Source organism: Nematolebias whitei, chromosome 8, assembly GCF_014905685.2.
Source record: "Nematolebias whitei isolate Nwh7 chromosome 8, NemWhi1, whole genome shotgun sequence".
In the NCBI taxonomy this organism is placed as follows: Eukaryota; Metazoa; Chordata; class Actinopteri; order Cyprinodontiformes; family Rivulidae; genus Nematolebias; species Nematolebias whitei.
Genome location: NC_056505.1, coordinates 31,552,232 through 31,569,246, shown reverse-complemented (window position 1 = coordinate 31,569,246; position 17,015 = coordinate 31,552,232). Strand labels below are relative to the sequence as shown.

The window sequence follows — 17,015 nt, the reverse complement described above, 5'->3', positions numbered from 1 at the left end:
GCTGTTTCAGTGCTGTGTAATTGTTTAAAACCAGACTGAAAAACCTTCAGTCTGGTTTCAGTCATTCAAAATGTAATATGTTTCAAACATTGATGCAATGATTTAAACTGACCTGAGAAGAGAGTCACCAGAGAGGAGGCGTGTGCGAGTGGAGAGGAGCAGAGGACGGCCATTCTTCAGCCAGCTGATCTGAGGCGGAGGGTTTCCTGCTGCCTGACACTCCAGAGTCACCATGCTGTCCTGTGTGACCTGCACCTCTCTGGGGATGGTGGTCTCACCAGAGATAGATGGTGGAACTGTGATTAAACCAAAACAAGTTAAAATAAACAACTCTTGAGCTTTAACAAAGATCAAATCTATGTTTTTACCAACCTAGAACAACAAGGGTGTAGATTTTGCTCTCCTGGCCTGCTGGGCTGACAGCTGAGCAGGTGTATGTCCCAGAATCCTCAGGGCCAGGCCTCATTAGGGTTAATGTGCTCCCATCTTGGGTCACACTGCAGGGATTGAAACACGCTTAATGTTTTAACATCATTGTTTTCTGTCTAAACTTTCCCCACCTATGAAGCTGAGAATTATCTCATCATGGCTCTCATCATCATCCCCTTGATTTTCACACAAACAAATTTGTTTTTTCTGGCTGATGAAGTTGTGATGAACACAAACAGCTGTAAAACAGCTGCTCTTGGTAGTCCTCATGGTGAAATGGCACCAGAGACTATAAATCGTTTTGTTGGCACGTTCATTATCCTCCATGATGATTAGTGGTATAATATTACAAATCTTCAGGAAATTGAGATGATGGTCCTTATTGTACATGTAAAAAAACTGAACTGCTTCTGAGAGCTACAAGAAGATTATTATTGTTCCAGTTACTTGAACTTTCAATCCAGAGGAACTTGAAATGACTTACGAGATGTGGCGTGTGTCCGATCTCTCTAAAGGTACTCCGTCTTTTAGCCAGCTGATGTGCGGTGTGGGGAGTCCGTTAGCTCTGCACTCCAGGCTCAGCTCCTCTCCCATGGGTGCACTTACATCAGATGCTTGGTCAGAGTCCAGGATGGTGGGCGGTACTGGGAGACGCAAAGATTCAAACCCATTCCCGTATACGTATAGGACACGTGTAAACACAGTTCCATGTAGAAGAAGAAGAAAAGTGTGTACCTTGCACCACAAGTGTGTAGTCTTTCTGTATTTGTCCCTCGCTGTTCTTGGCTACACATGTGTATGTCCCTGCATGGGACAAGCTCAGAGGCCCCAGCTCCAGTCTGTGACCTCGGACAGACCACTGCCACTGCAAACTGCTCTCTGAGCAAGAACATCTGCATATTTTAGCTGTCACACATGACATGTACAATTTCCTCCATCACTGCCTCTCTACCTACCTATAGGAGTTCCATCTTTGAGCCAGGTAATGCTGGGGACAGGTACTCCTGTGGCCTCACACACCAGGGCCACATGGGAACCCAAAGTATAATTTAGAATCTCCCTCAGGGGTCCATCAAGCTTTGGTAGAACTGTGGAAACACATTTCTGCTGTAAGCCCAAACATGTACACCATTGATGGTTGAACATTAACACTCACTTTACAGGGATTCTTACCATGAATCATCAGTCTGAATGTCCTGTCCACCTGTCCAGCCACATTGGACACTTTGCAAGTATATGTGCCACCATCTGTGATCTATTAAGCAGAGGGGAAAGGCTGTGGTTATGTAGCCAAACAGTGCTCTGGTTCAAATAAATGATTATGTCACATATGCCATGAATTTATGTCAATACACATCAATAAACATAGAAAGTCTGTTTGAAAAGAGTTGCTGAAAGCCACTTGAAATACATTTTGTTTTGTTTGCTGTAGGACACGAGCACGATTTATTGAATCTGTCCCGACCTGTACTCTCATGATCTCCAGCTGGTGGTGGTCTATCTTCAGCCCGTTCCCTGAAGCCAGTTGAAGACCATTCTTGTACCATGTGAGTTCTGGCTCAGGAACACCTTGGGCTTCACATCTCAGGATGACTGATTTACCAACATGAGGGGTCACTGTGTCTGCGTCAACGTCAAGCCGGGGCTTCAAGGAGGGAGGGACTGTTGAACACACATAGAGAAGAGTTTGATTCGTTCAGAATTGGTATGAGTCACATCAGGACCATCCTCTGTCACAGCTGGGTTACTGCTACTAACAACTATTACATGAACAATCTTTTTACAGATTTGATCATGTGCATTTGAAGCTGAATTGTGCTGATGGATTGCCATGGATTTGCTCACCATAGACACTAAGCAGAATGCTCTTCTGGGCCTGCCCTGCTGAGTTGGTGGCCGTGCACACGTATTGCCCTGCATCGTCCAGTCCTGCCTCAGGCAACTGTAACATCTGGCCACCTTTAATAGAAGGTATATATGTGAAATGTAATATCAGTGCCAGTATTAGATTTCAAGAAAGGAAATGTTGCTGGTGGCTAAATTATTTGGGCATTGCAGTTGACCGATGACTGACCTGGCAGGATGTGGATGGAGGTGCTGAAACGGAGGAGCTGCCCGTCCCTGGTCCATGTGATCTCTGGGGGAGGGTATGCTTGGACGTCACACATCAGTGACACCATGTGACCCTCAATGACACTCACCTCCTCCTCATTTGGTCCAGTTATTCGAGGAGGCACTGAAAAATACAGTTTATGGAGAAGACACCAGTTAGTGCATCTTTTATCGTTAGAGAGGTTCTGATCATATTTACAGGAAGTGGTTTCCTACCTTGGACCATCAGACTGAAAAGCTTCTCAACAGTTCCAACCTTATTCTCAGCAACACAAGAATATCCTGCCATGTCTGAAACCTGGACATTGAGGAGCTGAGGGTTTGGGAATAAAGTGTTATTTCTCTACACAAAATGTTCCAGGAGGGTCTGATTACTCGCCGGTAAATCTCCTGAAGTGATCGGAAGCTAACCTGAAGTCGTGCCCCGTCCTCGATGATGTGGTGCTGTGAGTCTGTGTGCACCGGCTGTCCATCTCTCAGCCAGGAGATGACCGGAGCCGGATGTCCAGTCACGTCACAATGCAGAACCACAGTGCTGTTGACCACTGCACCCATCTCCTCCATAAACTCCTCCGAAGCTCCCAGAATGACAGGAGGAACTAAACATGGGAGAAACAAAATAAATAATAGTGTATCGCTTTAATCACTTACATTTTTGCATTGTTAAAAATTATTAAACCACATGTTGCTTACTGAGGACCTCCAGCTCAAAATGCATGTGGTCCTCCCCTGCTTCATTCACAGCCTGGCACGTGTACCTCCCAGCATCCTCCTGCTGCACTCGGGTGATCTGCAGCACCTGGCCTTCTGGAAAAATAAAGCATGATTCATAAATATGATACTGAGGAGCAAAACTGCTGGTTTAGGTCATGCCTGAAGGAGTTCCACCTGACCTGGAAGAAGAGCCACTCCATCAGCAGACGTGAGCTTTCGTCCATCCTTGTACCAGCTGAGTTTTGGTCGAGGGATGGCATTGCTCTCACAGGACAGGCTGACTGAATGACCGAGGACAACCTCTCTCCTCTCCACCATGTCTTCATTGTCCCCCTCATGTGCCTGGCCCCAGGCTGCTAACTTGTTTGTCACGCGTTGGAAGATGGGTGGAACTTAAAACAAAACACAAGTTTGATCACTTTATACCAAATCAGAACGATTTCTTTACTTTAAAATGTCTCGCAGAACGGTTTGACCAGAATCTAAACCACCAGTGATGATCTGAAGGAACTAACACACCTTGGATTGTGACGTGAAAATCTCTCTTGTCCTCTCCTGCGGAGTTGGTGACCACACAGGTGTACTGGCCTTCATGGGTCAGCAAGGCATTCTCTATGTGGAGGAAGTTGCCATTCTCCTGAATGTCAGCCGGGTGGTTTCCAGTCAGCAGCTAATGGAGAAAAATCGAAGATTTTAAAGTTTGGTGAAATGCCTTTTAAGCAATTACCATATTTTCTGGACTATAAGTTGTAATTTTTTTAATAGTTTGGCCAGTCTTGCAATGTATAGTCCGAAGTGACCTATATACGTTTTTTTTTCACCTATTCATGACGCCATTTTGGATTGATGTGTTAAATGTTCATTCATACTGACGACTGGCTGGCTCCCAGCGGGCGCATTACCTCTGCGGTGGTGCGCCGCGACCAGCTCTGGGTCGGTCTGGAAGAGTCCAGGGACGAAGGTGGCTCTACAGCGTCACCTTTCCTGTACTGAGCTGCAGACCCCACGCCTCACTGCCTCCACTTCCTCCCCACTCCAGTAGTGGAGGGACGGGGCACGGCTGCTGAACGGGACGGACTGTTCTCTGTGTGACACGACCGCGCCGCCCAGGCAAAATGAAGCTGTTTTGACCATTAAAGTGCATTTATTAAGGAAAACTTAAACTGAGGCACACCTTTGCTATAATGTCGAGAAAACAAATAATTATTTTTAAGTGTTAATCTTGTTAGATTTCAAAGAACTGCAACAGCAAGTCCTCCTGTGTGCGCTCCCGCGGCCGCCTGTTGATTTTTGGCACGGCACCAGCCCACGTTTCCCAGGGATCAGCGGTGACGCATAATAAATGTGACTTATATATGTTTTTATACCCTCTTCCTGAGGCATTTTTTGACTGATGAGACCTTTACTCCGGAGCGACGTATAGTGCGCAAAATACGATATTAGACAAATGAATGCTGAGAGTCATTTGATTCTGCTGCTCTTTTCTGTTTTTGTTAGATATCTTTTTTTCTTTTCTTTTATAGACTCCTTTTTTCAAGACAACGTTTTGCCTGCCATTACCAGCATTTGTAATGGTATCATTTTCAGAGTTAAAATAAAACAAAAACTATTCAACCAAATTTCTAAATGTAGAAAAATGAATCCATGCAACATCAGATTCAGATGTGCCTAATTTATGGTTTGTAATGTAACACAGTGTGCTCACAAACTGAACATCAAACTTGTAAATTACAAGTTGAGTAGAAAAAACTATATATTATTGTCACAGATGAGGCCTGCAGTGTTTAATTACTGGATTTTTCTTGAATATATCTTTGCTATAATTAACTTGCTTATTCATCGCATAAAACTGTGAGTGTGGGGGTGGATCTATAGTTTGTGGTGGCTGTTGTAGTTCCTGCTGGTTGTCAGTAGAGGATGGTACAGGTGAGATTTTGGTGCATGAATCTCTCAGAGGAATTTTCTTTTAGATGCAGTTTATAAGTACAACACACCAACCTGACCATCTTTGAACCAGTGAACTTTAGGCTCAGGAAAACCTTTGGCCATACAAGACAAAGTTAAACTCCCATTAATCTTCACTTTTTCATCATGACCAGCAAATGTGAAGGATGAAGATTCTCCTTCTATCTGTGGAGGAACTGATGAGAGAGAGAGAGAAAATGAGAAATATTATAAAATCTGTTTCCAGCACCTGAGAGTTGTATCGGACATGATTTTTACCCAGAACACTGAGTGAGTAGTGTTTGAAGGTCGTGCCGGCTGGATTTGTTGCTCTGCAGGTGTAAAGGCCGCTGCTGTCTCCCTGCGCTGAGCCCAGCCGCAGAGCCTGCCCTCCGTTGGTGTATGTCACCTGAGGCGTGGACACGAGGGGCTGGTTGTCCTTTAGCCACGTGATACTGGGGGTAGGTGAGCCCTCGGCATTACAGGGGAGGACTGAGGGGAAACCCAGTACCACTGACACCTCTGAGGTCTCATTCACCCCCTTGATTATGGGGGGAGCTAGAAAAGAAACAGCATAATAAGTGCCATTTTAGTAGCCTAATGTATCAAGTGAATGAATCCTTTTTGAGCCTCTACAGAAATGCATGATGATCTACAGCAGTGAGCAATCACAGCACATGCTCCTAGTGTGAAGGAAAACATTTCCAGTTTTAAACGTGTTCTCAAAAAGCTGATGGTGTTTAGATATTAACACACTTAAAATAATTATTATACTCCATTATTACTTAATCAGCACTGTACTGGTGTCAGTTAACAGCAGTAGCTGACACAGAAATGGTCTGCAGAAGTTCAAATAGTTTGAGGTTCTGGTTTCTGATACATGGAGTTATGTGGAAAGGTTATGAACAATCAGCATCTTACCTGTTGTAGATAGCTGCTTGAACAAACTCAAGTTTGGAGAATTTTTTGGGAGAATGTTTAATTTTGAATGGATTGACGAGTTAACGAGTAGTCCAAGTGGGATCAAGACCAAAGTGTTTTGCTGCTGCTTTCAAACCACTCAGTTCTGAAAATTTAATTATTTCTGTTTATGCAAATGCTACTTTGAATTAACTAATTACTGGGTAATTAATTTAACTTGTCATTTTCTGTAAGTTTTTGCATTACCCAATTATTCTAGTAGAATTATAATATTCCTACAGGAAGTGCTTCAATCTGCACCAGAAGTGCTACAGCTGCCACTATTTGTGTTTACAAACAACTCTGTGTTTACAAACAACCACAGAATGAAAATGTAAATGACCGTGTAAAAAAATTTCATCTCAAGTTGTTAACACAGTCATCTGAAACAGGTAAGATGTTCACAATCTTTCTACTGAATTTCTTGTCAAAAACCTGAATTGTTTATTTCATTTTCTTACATAGATTAGGTTTCTCAGCCAAATTATAGTCGTTACACTTGGAAGTACAGGTACATGGTTTGCATGCATGTGTGCGTGTGCGTGTATGTGTTAGAAAGCAAACGATCAGCACCTTGAACTGTAAGTCTGAACTGACGCATCTGTGTTCCTGCGCTGTTCCTGGCCAGACACTGGTAAAGCCCCTGGTCCCTCAGTCTTACTGACGTCACCCTCAGCACCTGACCATCTTCCAGAAACTCCACATGTGGATCTCCATCACGGGACAGTACCCTGGAGAGAAAAGGAAGTAATGGATGATTGCAGCTTTGTGTGTGCACTGGTGAATGTCACATCAATAAACTGTTAGTGAACCCTACTCTCCATCGCGACTCCATTCCACTCTGGGAGCTGGTTGTCCACTAACTAGGCACTGAAACTCCACCTCCTGACCCCGCACCACAGTTAGTTCCTGCAGTCGGGACGTTCCCGAGATCACCGGTGGAGCTGCACATAACAGTAGATATCTATTAGCATTTTCTTTTAAGAAGATACCTTATCACTGATTACTTATTACAGTACTGTTATAGATGGTAACTTGCAGTTCACATACTCTGAGGTCAGCACCAAAATAATGGCAAGATCAAGTACCTCTTTAGGTGGTGTAATAAAAGACAGTATTTTGCACATCTCCTACTTGTTTAAATACCATCTGGACACAAGCTTTATGAGCTCACCTTGCACCACTATGTTGTATTCTCGTCTCTTCTTTCCGGCTGTGTTTTGAGCTGTACACACAAACTGTCCTGCATGTTCAGGCTGAACTCGGTAGATTCGGAGCAACCTGTTGGCGTTCTGCAGATACACCCCAGGGCTGTCCACCTGGACCAAGAGATCAACTCTGTAAAGCTTTGGGTTTGACTATGATGGAATCAATAGCCACTTGGTGGCATTGCACACCTAAAGATACAGGTGACTCACTCACCAGGTGACCATCTTTAGTCCAGGTTACTGATGGAGAAGGGATGCCAAAAGCATCACAGCCCAGAGTGAGAGGCTGCTTCAGGGTGACAGTGAGGTTTAGTGGCTGGCCGTCATCTGGGATCTCTGGGGGAACTAAAGTAGGACAAAAAGATAGGAATGTGTGTCATTGCTATGACAAATGTGTGTTGTTATCAGACCAGAGTGGCTAAGGAGCTATAATTAAATCCTCACCATTTACTTTCAACCTAGTCTTTCTCTCTACAGAGCCTGCCTCATTGGTTGCCACACATTTGAAGTCTCCGCTGTGGCTGGCAGATGCTGCGCTAATTACAAGAGCTCCATCTCTCGCCACAGAGAGCTCTGATTGTTCGGGGTGTATCTCCAAGCCATTCTTGAACCAGCGCACTTTGGGACGAGGTGAACCTGCAGATGATATTGGGAAAAGGAAATGGTTTTGAGCAAGGCCATAAAAAACTTTATTGGCAATGTCTGACAAAAAGAAAAGTGACTTCCATCTCTCTGATTTTCTACAGACAAACTTTTTGGGCAAGCAGCCCAGACTCAGAAAATGCCAGCGCTCGATTTATCTGCTGGACAGCAGGCAAGACTGCCAAAACAGTTAGTTCTTGTGGCCTGCAGGCATAATATTCCAAGGTCAGACTCACATAAAAAATCCACAGCATCCTGGAGCAAGGTACAAAGAAATATTTAAGACAGTACTCAAGATTTATTACCAAACGCTGAAACAAGAGACTAAAGCTGTAGGAATATGAGAGGTCGAATAGGCAGTTAAAAGGAAAAGACACCTTAACTCAGGAGCCTGAAACAGATGTGTTTTGTCAGTTACTGGGTATTAAAGAGGTGGAAATAGTCCACAGGAGGTAGGTGGAACGGAGAAAATGTGAAAGTTTTTATTTTGTACCCAACACATCGGATTGAGTCACCATGATGGAGCAGCCCACTGGAGGGAAACACAACGCAGACTATTTCCAGAGGCGTTACATACAAACAGAGCTGAGGTGGGAAATCATCCCAGCACTTGTCTCCAGTCCATAATATGCTAACCGCAGGACACCATCAGTGATGTTATGTTGCTTCTCCGAACACATGTTTACAGTTTAAGAGCGCTGAAACAAATTATGTCATCGCTGGGAGGAAATGCATGCAGATCTCTGGTTTAGTTGATAACAGATCTCATTAGTATACTGATATTTATGTTTTTTCCTTGAGTCCTCAGTAAGGGATTAACCTTTTCATGTGCTTTTTGAATCACTACCTACATCAATGCAGAACGTTTGTTGGTGAAATAATAATATGCTTCTGGCAGACATGCATTTACTTGCTCATATAAAAAGCTCTTGAGGGAACAGTGCAGAGAGAGATCCTCATTTCCTGCCATTGACTGCCTCTCTTGGGTGTCAAGAGCATCAAGGATTTCTGCATGAGCCCTATAGAGCATGCTGCTGTCTGCCCGCTCGTGTACAAGGAGGGATAGTTTGGTTTCATCCACCGCTTCCTGTGCTTCATGGTGCAACTCAGACATCTCTGTCCTTTATCTGCCGGCAGCAGCCTGTAATTAGGATTCCTCTCCCAGCAGGCCGCGGTGCAGAGGAAAGCAGATGTGGCTCACTGAGGCAGCAGGCAGACCGATGTTCCAGCTGTTGCTCCACATTAGACACAGCCCTCACCTTCTCTCAATGAGCTGGTTACCATGGCACAGCTTCACACAAGCATTAAATGTTTGCTGTCAGAGAGTAAGTATCCTTCAACATATCCACAGACGTGAATATGCAACAGTGAGCTCTGATAAAACAGGAGCTTTTGGAATGCTGCCATGATGACATAGAGATTTTTTTTATGCATAGACAGCTGCTTGTCTCTGATGAGACACTGCACTTTTAAATTAGAATTTTATTCCTCCTTATGTCATGGAAGCTATAACTAAAGAAGAGGCATTAACCGTAAACCCTGAAATTTGCACCCTGTAAATTTCACCTTTTCGATCTGTATGCGCTGACTCATCAGTGACTCATTCATACCTTCGGCTCGACAGGGGATGATGACCTTGCGGTTCACTACTTTCTCCATGATGGCATCTCCAGGTTCTGCAAAGAACGGGGCCTCTGTGAGGACAGATGGACATGATACGTGTCAGTTCAAACCTTCAAGGAGAATAAAAGAAAATCACTCATTCAATTTAGAACCCTTATGCTAGTTCTGCCACAGTTTATATACGCACATGACTGATTACGTTTGAGACGGAGTACTGAAATGTATGATATCAAAGATAGAAGATAAGCAGGAACCTAAGTTGGAAAGGACTAAGAAGGATGTAAATTGGAAGGGTGGTTTAAAGGGGTGGAATGTATAAATTAGTGGAAGAACATAAATAGGTTCTTGAGACGCCCATGTCTGATGGACACAAGACTTGATACAGAAAAATCTAGACAAGGGTCTACAACCTGCGGCTCTGGGGCCACATGTGGCTCTTCAGTCGCTCATCGGCGGCTCTTTGAAGCTTTGACTAAAACTTAATGAAATGTAATTGTATTGATTTTTATACCCACAACAGAAAAGGCTAGTTTTGGCAGTTTTATTGTCAAATTTTTGCCTGATAACTACTAGTAAGATGAGATAAGAACTTTATTCATCCTGCAGGAAATTGTTGAAGTAAGTTTCTTTCGGCTGCTCCCTTCTTCAGGGGTCACCACTCGCATGAAAGATTTGTCTTTTCTTTTTTCTTTTTTACGCCGGATGCCCTTCCTAACACAACCTGGACTCCAACTCCCAACCTCAGGATTACAAGAATGGCCACCAAGCTACCGCAGCCCCGCCTGATATTTATCATTCCTCACATAGGCCTGCAGAGCTCGGTGTTTTAATTTTTATCAAAATTAGTATAAACTATAATTATTTTCTTTCTTTACTTGATATGATCATTTTTTGTCTTTAAATGTGAAAATATCAATAAATGTTAAAATTCATGATGTGATTTTAGTTTTATAATGTCGCCCCCACTGGCCAGAAAATCCCCCACTCCAACAAACTCAGTGGCCCATGGGCCATCAGTTGATAATCACAGCTGTAGCAGGTTTTGTGGCTCCAGATGTGTTTTATTTAGTGAGTGAAGGGACAGAAATGGCTCTTTTGATCAATAAGGTTACAGACCCCTGATCTAGACCTTGGTCCGATCTGATTGAAACTGGAAGGACACCAGAAGTCCAACTTGTCTTCATTTATAAGAGCTTGACAGAAGGTTGAAAAGCTTAGACAAGGCTTTACCCCCACAGGCTCAGTACAGACTCTGTGCAACACTCCGTTCTACAGAAGCAGACTAAAAACATGTTTTATTTCCTTCTTTAAAATAATCCTGCCACTCACTCTTCATGACAGGCAACTTTTCACTCTGCTTCTAAGTGTGCCTTTAAGGGACAACACTTACAATAAACACTTGTTTTTAACAGGTTTCTTCTCCACCCTCGGCTGATGGAGCTAATGATCCCAAAAGTGAATTTGTTTCAAGCAGAGCCTGAAAATACAATAGTTCATTTTTAAAAGATAAGCAGAGTGTGGAGACTTGAAATTGCAACATTTACCAAGAACTTCCAGATTAATTTCTAGCTTCTCCAGTCCAGCACTATTTCTGGCCACACACTGGTAGATGCCCTGGTCTGTGAGGCTGACGTGCTGGATCTTTAGGGGCGCAGAGTTCTTTTTGCCAACAGGCTGTCCGTTGTGGAACCAGCTGATCTCGGGCTTTGGCTCTCCCTGGACCACACAAGGCAGAGTCACTGTTTGTCCAAGCAGGGCTTTCAAGATGGAGGGTGCTGGCTGAATCCTGGGCTTAACTAAGAATGGAAACATTTAGTTCAAGGGAATATAATTCAGCTCTTTACTGATTTGCTTACATTAGGTAATGAAATTGTATAGAATATGTCAGCAAGTCAGCATGTTGAAAAAAAAATGCTTTGAGCTTTATAAAAGTTGAACTTTCAAACAAAAGCCCTGTTGAGTTACCTTGGACGTGCAAATTGTAGCTCAGAGACACGTTGCCTGCTGGGTTTTCTGCAGTGCAGGTGTACAGTTTACTATCAATCAGACGCACATCAGTGATCCTCAGAGAGCCTGAGGGCAAAACAGTGAACCTGGAGAGAGGTAGAAGCAGAAAAAGGTGAAAAAACAGTCACAGAGGATCTTTTACCACAGTTTATGAGATAGAAGGCTCTACTTTTTTTAAAACTGCTTTGATTCTTTTTTTTTCAATGTGATATTAATTGTATTGAAGTAGGCATACGTTTAGATGAGCACAGAATAAGTAAATATTTATCAAGATATTAGCTAGTTTTTCAAAGTACTGGTCAGCCAGTACCTCTGTAAGACGGCTCCTTTAGATATCAAGATGAAAAAATGACATTCTGCATTTCAGATGATTTTTCCCACTTTCAAATGTTTTGTCTGTTTTTATCATAAAATAAGAATGAGCGAATGGGCCTTGAATGCATGAGAAGCTGCCTCCTTGTTCAGTGGCATTGTTTTGTTGCCGTGGAGAAGAAAGGTGTGGAGGCTGCACAGCTGCAGAAAGAAAAGCTTTGCAGAGAGTGGTGAAGGCTGCACAGAAGACTGTTGGAGTCAGCCTCCCACCCATCACAGACATCTACACCTCCAGATGCAGGAAGAGAGCCAACTGCATCATGAAGGACCACACTCACCCAGCACACACACTTTTTGCCCTGCTCCCCTCAGGAAGGAGGTTAAGGAGCATTAAGTGTAGAACCACTAGACTGAGGAACAGCTTCTACCCTGAGGCTTTTAGACTCATGAATATATAACCAGAATAATCACTGTGAAAAATCACATCATGTTGCTGCTGATCTGTTTCATGTTGCTGCTGATCTGTTTCAATGTTACTGTATTCATTCGTACTCATCTGCTCACACAGACTCATGTTCGTGCTGCTGTTCGGCGTATTATGTTTATGCTACTAGTGCTTAGTGTATTTTTAGTTTAACATGTTTTTCATAAGTCATATCTTAGATCTAATCACTGTTTTTCTTTTACATTTTATTGATGGATGTAACTGGGACCCTGTGTACACAATGTCATTCCACCACATGAACAACATGTGATGGAATGACAAATAAAGAACCTTGAATCCTTGAATCCTTGAATCCTTGAAAGGATCTGTGAGATCTGGGTTATGAGAAACTAAAGTCTGGATCTCAATCAGATCCAGTAATCTCCCCAAACTAACTTTGATATGAAATTATGTGGAAAAAAATCCCAAACTCAAAAAGAATCACACATTTCTTCCTGTTGGGAAGAATAATTATAAGTGTAGCAAAATGCTGTTTATCACACTGAGGCCAGGAAATAAAAATAATTTGAAAATCAAAAGCTTAGTGTAATAATGAGGCTTCAATGTAAAGTCATGCAGGTTGTCTCTTTGAAAACCCAAATGGAGAACAAAGTTCACTCAGCACCGCTCACTCTTTTTTACAGGTGTTTATCGCTGACAATCATAAAGGCTTTCTGTGGTAAAGGTCAAGTTAAACTCTGCTTTAAAACAACAACGGCAGCAATTAAACGTACGGTGAACAGGCTGAACGTAGGTCAGTTATGTTAAATGACTTAATGGTCATATGAAATACACCAGAAGACGTGCAGCTGCATATTATACAGAAAAGTAAACACACTTCTGCAATTTATCTTAGATAAGTCTGTCTGGTAAGCAACTCAATTATAACAATAACATGGTTGTATAAGTGGAAACCAGCTGGCAGCACAAAGAGCTCTCTATTTCCACTTATATTGTGTAATATCGTTCCCCCACCTCCTGAAACAAACGTAGGAGAGGCAGCAGCATTCAGCCGGAGAACCAAACAACTTCCTGCGCCAGCCAGCCGGTGCTCAGGCTGCAGCTCAGCAGAGCTCAAACACACACCCCTTCACCCCCTTCACCAATCCATCACTCCCCACACTGGTGTCAGGTCATCTGTGTACACAGTCTGGCGCAGGGACTAACTGGGACAAACTGGCCTCGTCAGCGTTGGGTAGAAAACGGACACATCTTCTGAGACGGTGTTGAACATCTTTGTGTCTTCGCTGACCACCGTCTGCCTTTTTTCCAAGTACAAGGCTGAATCCAGGGTTGTAGAAGTCTCACCGCCCACTCATTCAACTTGTTTCCACAACCAGCGGCCCCCTGCTCATTTCCCCTGACCCTCGAAGTGTGGCTGAGAGAACAAATCTTTACCCTGTCTGCTTGTTTCCACAGATCCTGCATATGCATGGGATGTGGGGGTTGTTCGCGGAGATGTGTTATTCTCATCAGACATGACTAGTAAAGAGTCAGCATGTTGTTTTACTGCTGAAACACTCCAGGGAAGTCAAACATGAGGCAGACAGAGCTTGGTTCTCCTTTTTTTCTATCAGTTCATATTCCTCCCTTCTTCCCAGCATCCACCACTCCACCCCCACTAGTTCCTTCTTTCAGACCCCACAAAAGCCATACAGTATCTGAGTCACCATCGCCTTCAGCTCCCTTGTCATTCCTTTTTCTCCCCAAACCACTCTGTATGGTGTCTGGCCATGGGAGTTAGTCTGTCATCCATCCAGTGTGTGTCTCAGATCAGCCAGCCTGTCGGCACCGAGGGTGACCACACATGAAAGTAAGGATTCAGGCCATGTGGAACCAGATGTTTCTCCTCAGTTTAGACTATGGGTGAAGCCTACACAGCGTTGCAGCAGACTGCTGCCTCTGTCTAGCTGCTCTTTAAGGTGCATGAAAATGAAATCCAAACATTAACATCTCTCCAGGAATGTTAGCCAACCTGAGCCAGATGAACATTTCAAACTGGGTAAGGTGAACTGGTAAAGATGAGAACATTTATTGTGTGAATGTTTATGAAGCATTCACTTTGAGATCCATTTTTCTTCCGTACATTTTTCAGCATCTTTTTCGTTCCACAGTTTTTGTGCTATTTCAACAAATCAAATCAAAATGTTCAGCTCGTTCAGGAGAAGGGTGCTATGACTTTTGGTTTTGGTGCAACTTTAGCTTTTCAAAATATTTGGCTTTTTCTGCCACTTTTTCCTCATAGAAAATGAATTGAGCTCATTTTCCATCTTTCATATTTTTAGATCTGTTTACAATCTTTTACTGCTCCTTTCACATTTTGTTCTAGTTCAGCTTCTTTCAGCTTTCTTGTGCGAAGTCAAACTTTTTTCAGCTACTTTCAGCTAATTTGAGATGGGTTTTTGTCAGCTTTGGTGATCCTTTTAGATTATTTCTCTTTACATTATTTTTGTGCTTTTTCTAACTTTCTGCTAATTTCAGCTTGTTATGCTCCTTTCAGTTTATTTCTGCACATTTCAGCTTCTTCTGCTATTTCAGCTACTAATAATCTGATTTTATGCTAATTTTAGCTTTTTTGGATAATTCCACATTTTTTGCAATAATTTATACTTTTTTCAGTCTAATTCAGCAAAATTGTGCTCTCTCCACTTACTTCTGGTAATTTAAGCTGCTTTCTGCCTTTTTTTAGCTACTTTTCAGCTGTTTGATGCTAATTTCATATTTTTTCAAATAATTTTCTCTTTTTATGCTCATTTTTTGTTTCTTTCAGCATAATTGGGCAAACATGTGTCCTTTCTGCTTTCTTCTGCTAATTTAAGTTTGAGCGACCTTTTCAGCTAGCTTTGTAGCATTTTTTTGTAGCTAATTTCAACTGTTTTCAGATAAATTTAAGTTTTTCATGTTAACGTCTGCTACTTTCAGCATAATTAACTTCTGTATGTTATTTTTATCTTGTTATACTCCTTTCAGCTTTTTTCTGCTAGTTTCAGATTTTTCTGCTCTTTGAGTTACTATTTAGCTCTTTTGATGCTAATTTGAGCTTATTCAGCTGATTCCACATTTTTGGGTCATTTCAGTTTTTCCTCTTCCTTCAGGTAGCTTAAGCTTCTTCCTGCCTTTGCAAGTATTTTTCAGCTATTTTTTTTTTCTAATTTCATCTTTTTTTAAGCAAATTTTCTGTTTTTTTTCCCTCATTTCTGCTTATTTAAACCTAATTCAGCAAATATGTGTTCTGTCTGCTTTTTTCTGCTAATTTAGATTTGTTGTGCCATTTCAGCATATTTTTAAGCTAATTTCAGGTATTTTTCAGCAAGCTCTGCAGCAATAAGCATTCAAACTGCATTTTCACAGGAAATGCAATTTCTCTAGTTGTTTTTCACTTGATACTTAATTTCACTGCACATTAATTGAAGTTGAAGACTTCTATCTTACCCAGCTGTGACGGGGGGGATGGGATGTCCATTTCGGCTCCATGTGACCAACGGAGAAGGACGTCCCTGGACCTCACAGAGGAGGACAACTTCTGTCCCCACCTCTGCAGCCACTTCTACAACGTTGTCATGGCCACTCATGCCCGTTATCCTTGGCATGGCTTGGAAGAAACGAAAGAACATCATATGAAAACCATGTTAGCTCTTGTGGCTTTACACAGTAAACTGTTTGACACTGAAATGTTGTATTTAGGAGCCTGTTATAAATCTCTCTATCTTACTGTTGACACTAAGCTGGATTTCTCGACTGGCATAGCCGACAGGACTGGTGGCGGTGCAGATGTAGATCCCTGCGTCGTCAGCAGTGGGATGAGAAATGTGGATGTATTCAGAGTCAAGCTGCAAAGAGGAGTGGTCCCTGGGCAGAGGTTGTCTACCCTGGAAGAATGGCAGCCAAAACAGAAGACAGAATATACCGTAAAAGCTTCACATGCACAACAGTGCAGAGACGCTAAGCTTAGTTTAAAGTGTACAACTCAATCTTTGATGTCAAACATAATTAGACTGCCCGTTGAATTGCTCTCTATCTACAATATCCAGGACACAGAAGAATGCAGCCAGCTGTGAAAGCACTTGCTTTGCATATAAAATTCCTTTTACAGATTCACTTTTATCTGACAAGAAAATAAATGTACTTTACATAAGAGAGCCCACTGAAAATGTTTGGTGGAAGAAATAAGACAGGCAGAGCTGTCTCTCTTCAGTAATAAAGGAAACAGCAGCTTGTTCATTTTATCTCAGTAATTAACTCCACGTTCACAATGTAAGGTAGTCATTTGACATTTTTCCTTTCTTTATTTGTTAAACTTATAATAACTGTGGTTCTTAAATCTCAGCACTTCATAAATGACCACTGTAGGTAACATCTGCTTGTATTTTAGCCAGATGTTGTTGACAGAACAAAAGGAATCATGCAGAAGAATTCAAGTGAATAATCCAAAAAAGTTCAATCTGGTCCTCTGGACATTCAAAAAAAACAAAAGCAAAACAAAGCAAAAAAATTCTAGAAACGTTTCGTCTCTCATCCAAGAGACTTCCTCAGTCTGAGGTGCTGTTTTCAGCTCAGTCTCTTAAATAGCACCTTCTTGG

At 42.4% G+C, this 17,015-nt stretch overlaps 1 protein-coding gene across 1 annotated transcript in view; it reads right to left on the bottom strand.

The window, feature by feature from the left end:
- The window catches only part of hmcn2 (hemicentin 2), a 53,486-nt gene that overhangs the window by 15,430 nt on the left and 21,041 nt on the right, over positions 1-17,015 (bottom strand). The window contains exons 10-36 of the mRNA XM_037680703.1: positions 16,567-16,579; positions 16,148-16,304; positions 15,868-16,027; positions 11,598-11,725; positions 11,177-11,428; positions 9,620-9,703; positions 7,812-8,003; positions 7,582-7,712; positions 7,334-7,478; positions 6,977-7,103; positions 6,733-6,890; positions 5,479-5,757; positions 5,254-5,396; positions 3,775-3,925; positions 3,435-3,647; positions 3,235-3,348; positions 2,953-3,140; positions 2,758-2,854; positions 2,504-2,665; positions 2,275-2,388; positions 1,895-2,091; positions 1,603-1,684; positions 1,386-1,517; positions 1,165-1,308; positions 914-1,073; positions 373-497; positions 113-296 (exon numbers count right to left, since the gene is read on the bottom strand). Coding sequence (XP_037536631.1) covers positions 113-296; positions 373-497; positions 914-1,073; positions 1,165-1,308; positions 1,386-1,517; positions 1,603-1,684; positions 1,895-2,091; positions 2,275-2,388; positions 2,504-2,665; positions 2,758-2,854; positions 2,953-3,140; positions 3,235-3,348; positions 3,435-3,647; positions 3,775-3,925; positions 5,254-5,396; positions 5,479-5,757; positions 6,733-6,890; positions 6,977-7,103; positions 7,334-7,478; positions 7,582-7,712; positions 7,812-8,003; positions 9,620-9,703; positions 11,177-11,428; positions 11,598-11,725; positions 15,868-16,027; positions 16,148-16,304; positions 16,567-16,579 — 4,032 coding nt within the window. The remainder of the gene's footprint in view (positions 1-112; positions 297-372; positions 498-913; positions 1,074-1,164; positions 1,309-1,385; positions 1,518-1,602; positions 1,685-1,894; positions 2,092-2,274; positions 2,389-2,503; positions 2,666-2,757; positions 2,855-2,952; positions 3,141-3,234; positions 3,349-3,434; positions 3,648-3,774; positions 3,926-5,253; positions 5,397-5,478; positions 5,758-6,732; positions 6,891-6,976; positions 7,104-7,333; positions 7,479-7,581; positions 7,713-7,811; positions 8,004-9,619; positions 9,704-11,176; positions 11,429-11,597; positions 11,726-15,867; positions 16,028-16,147; positions 16,305-16,566; positions 16,580-17,015) is intronic.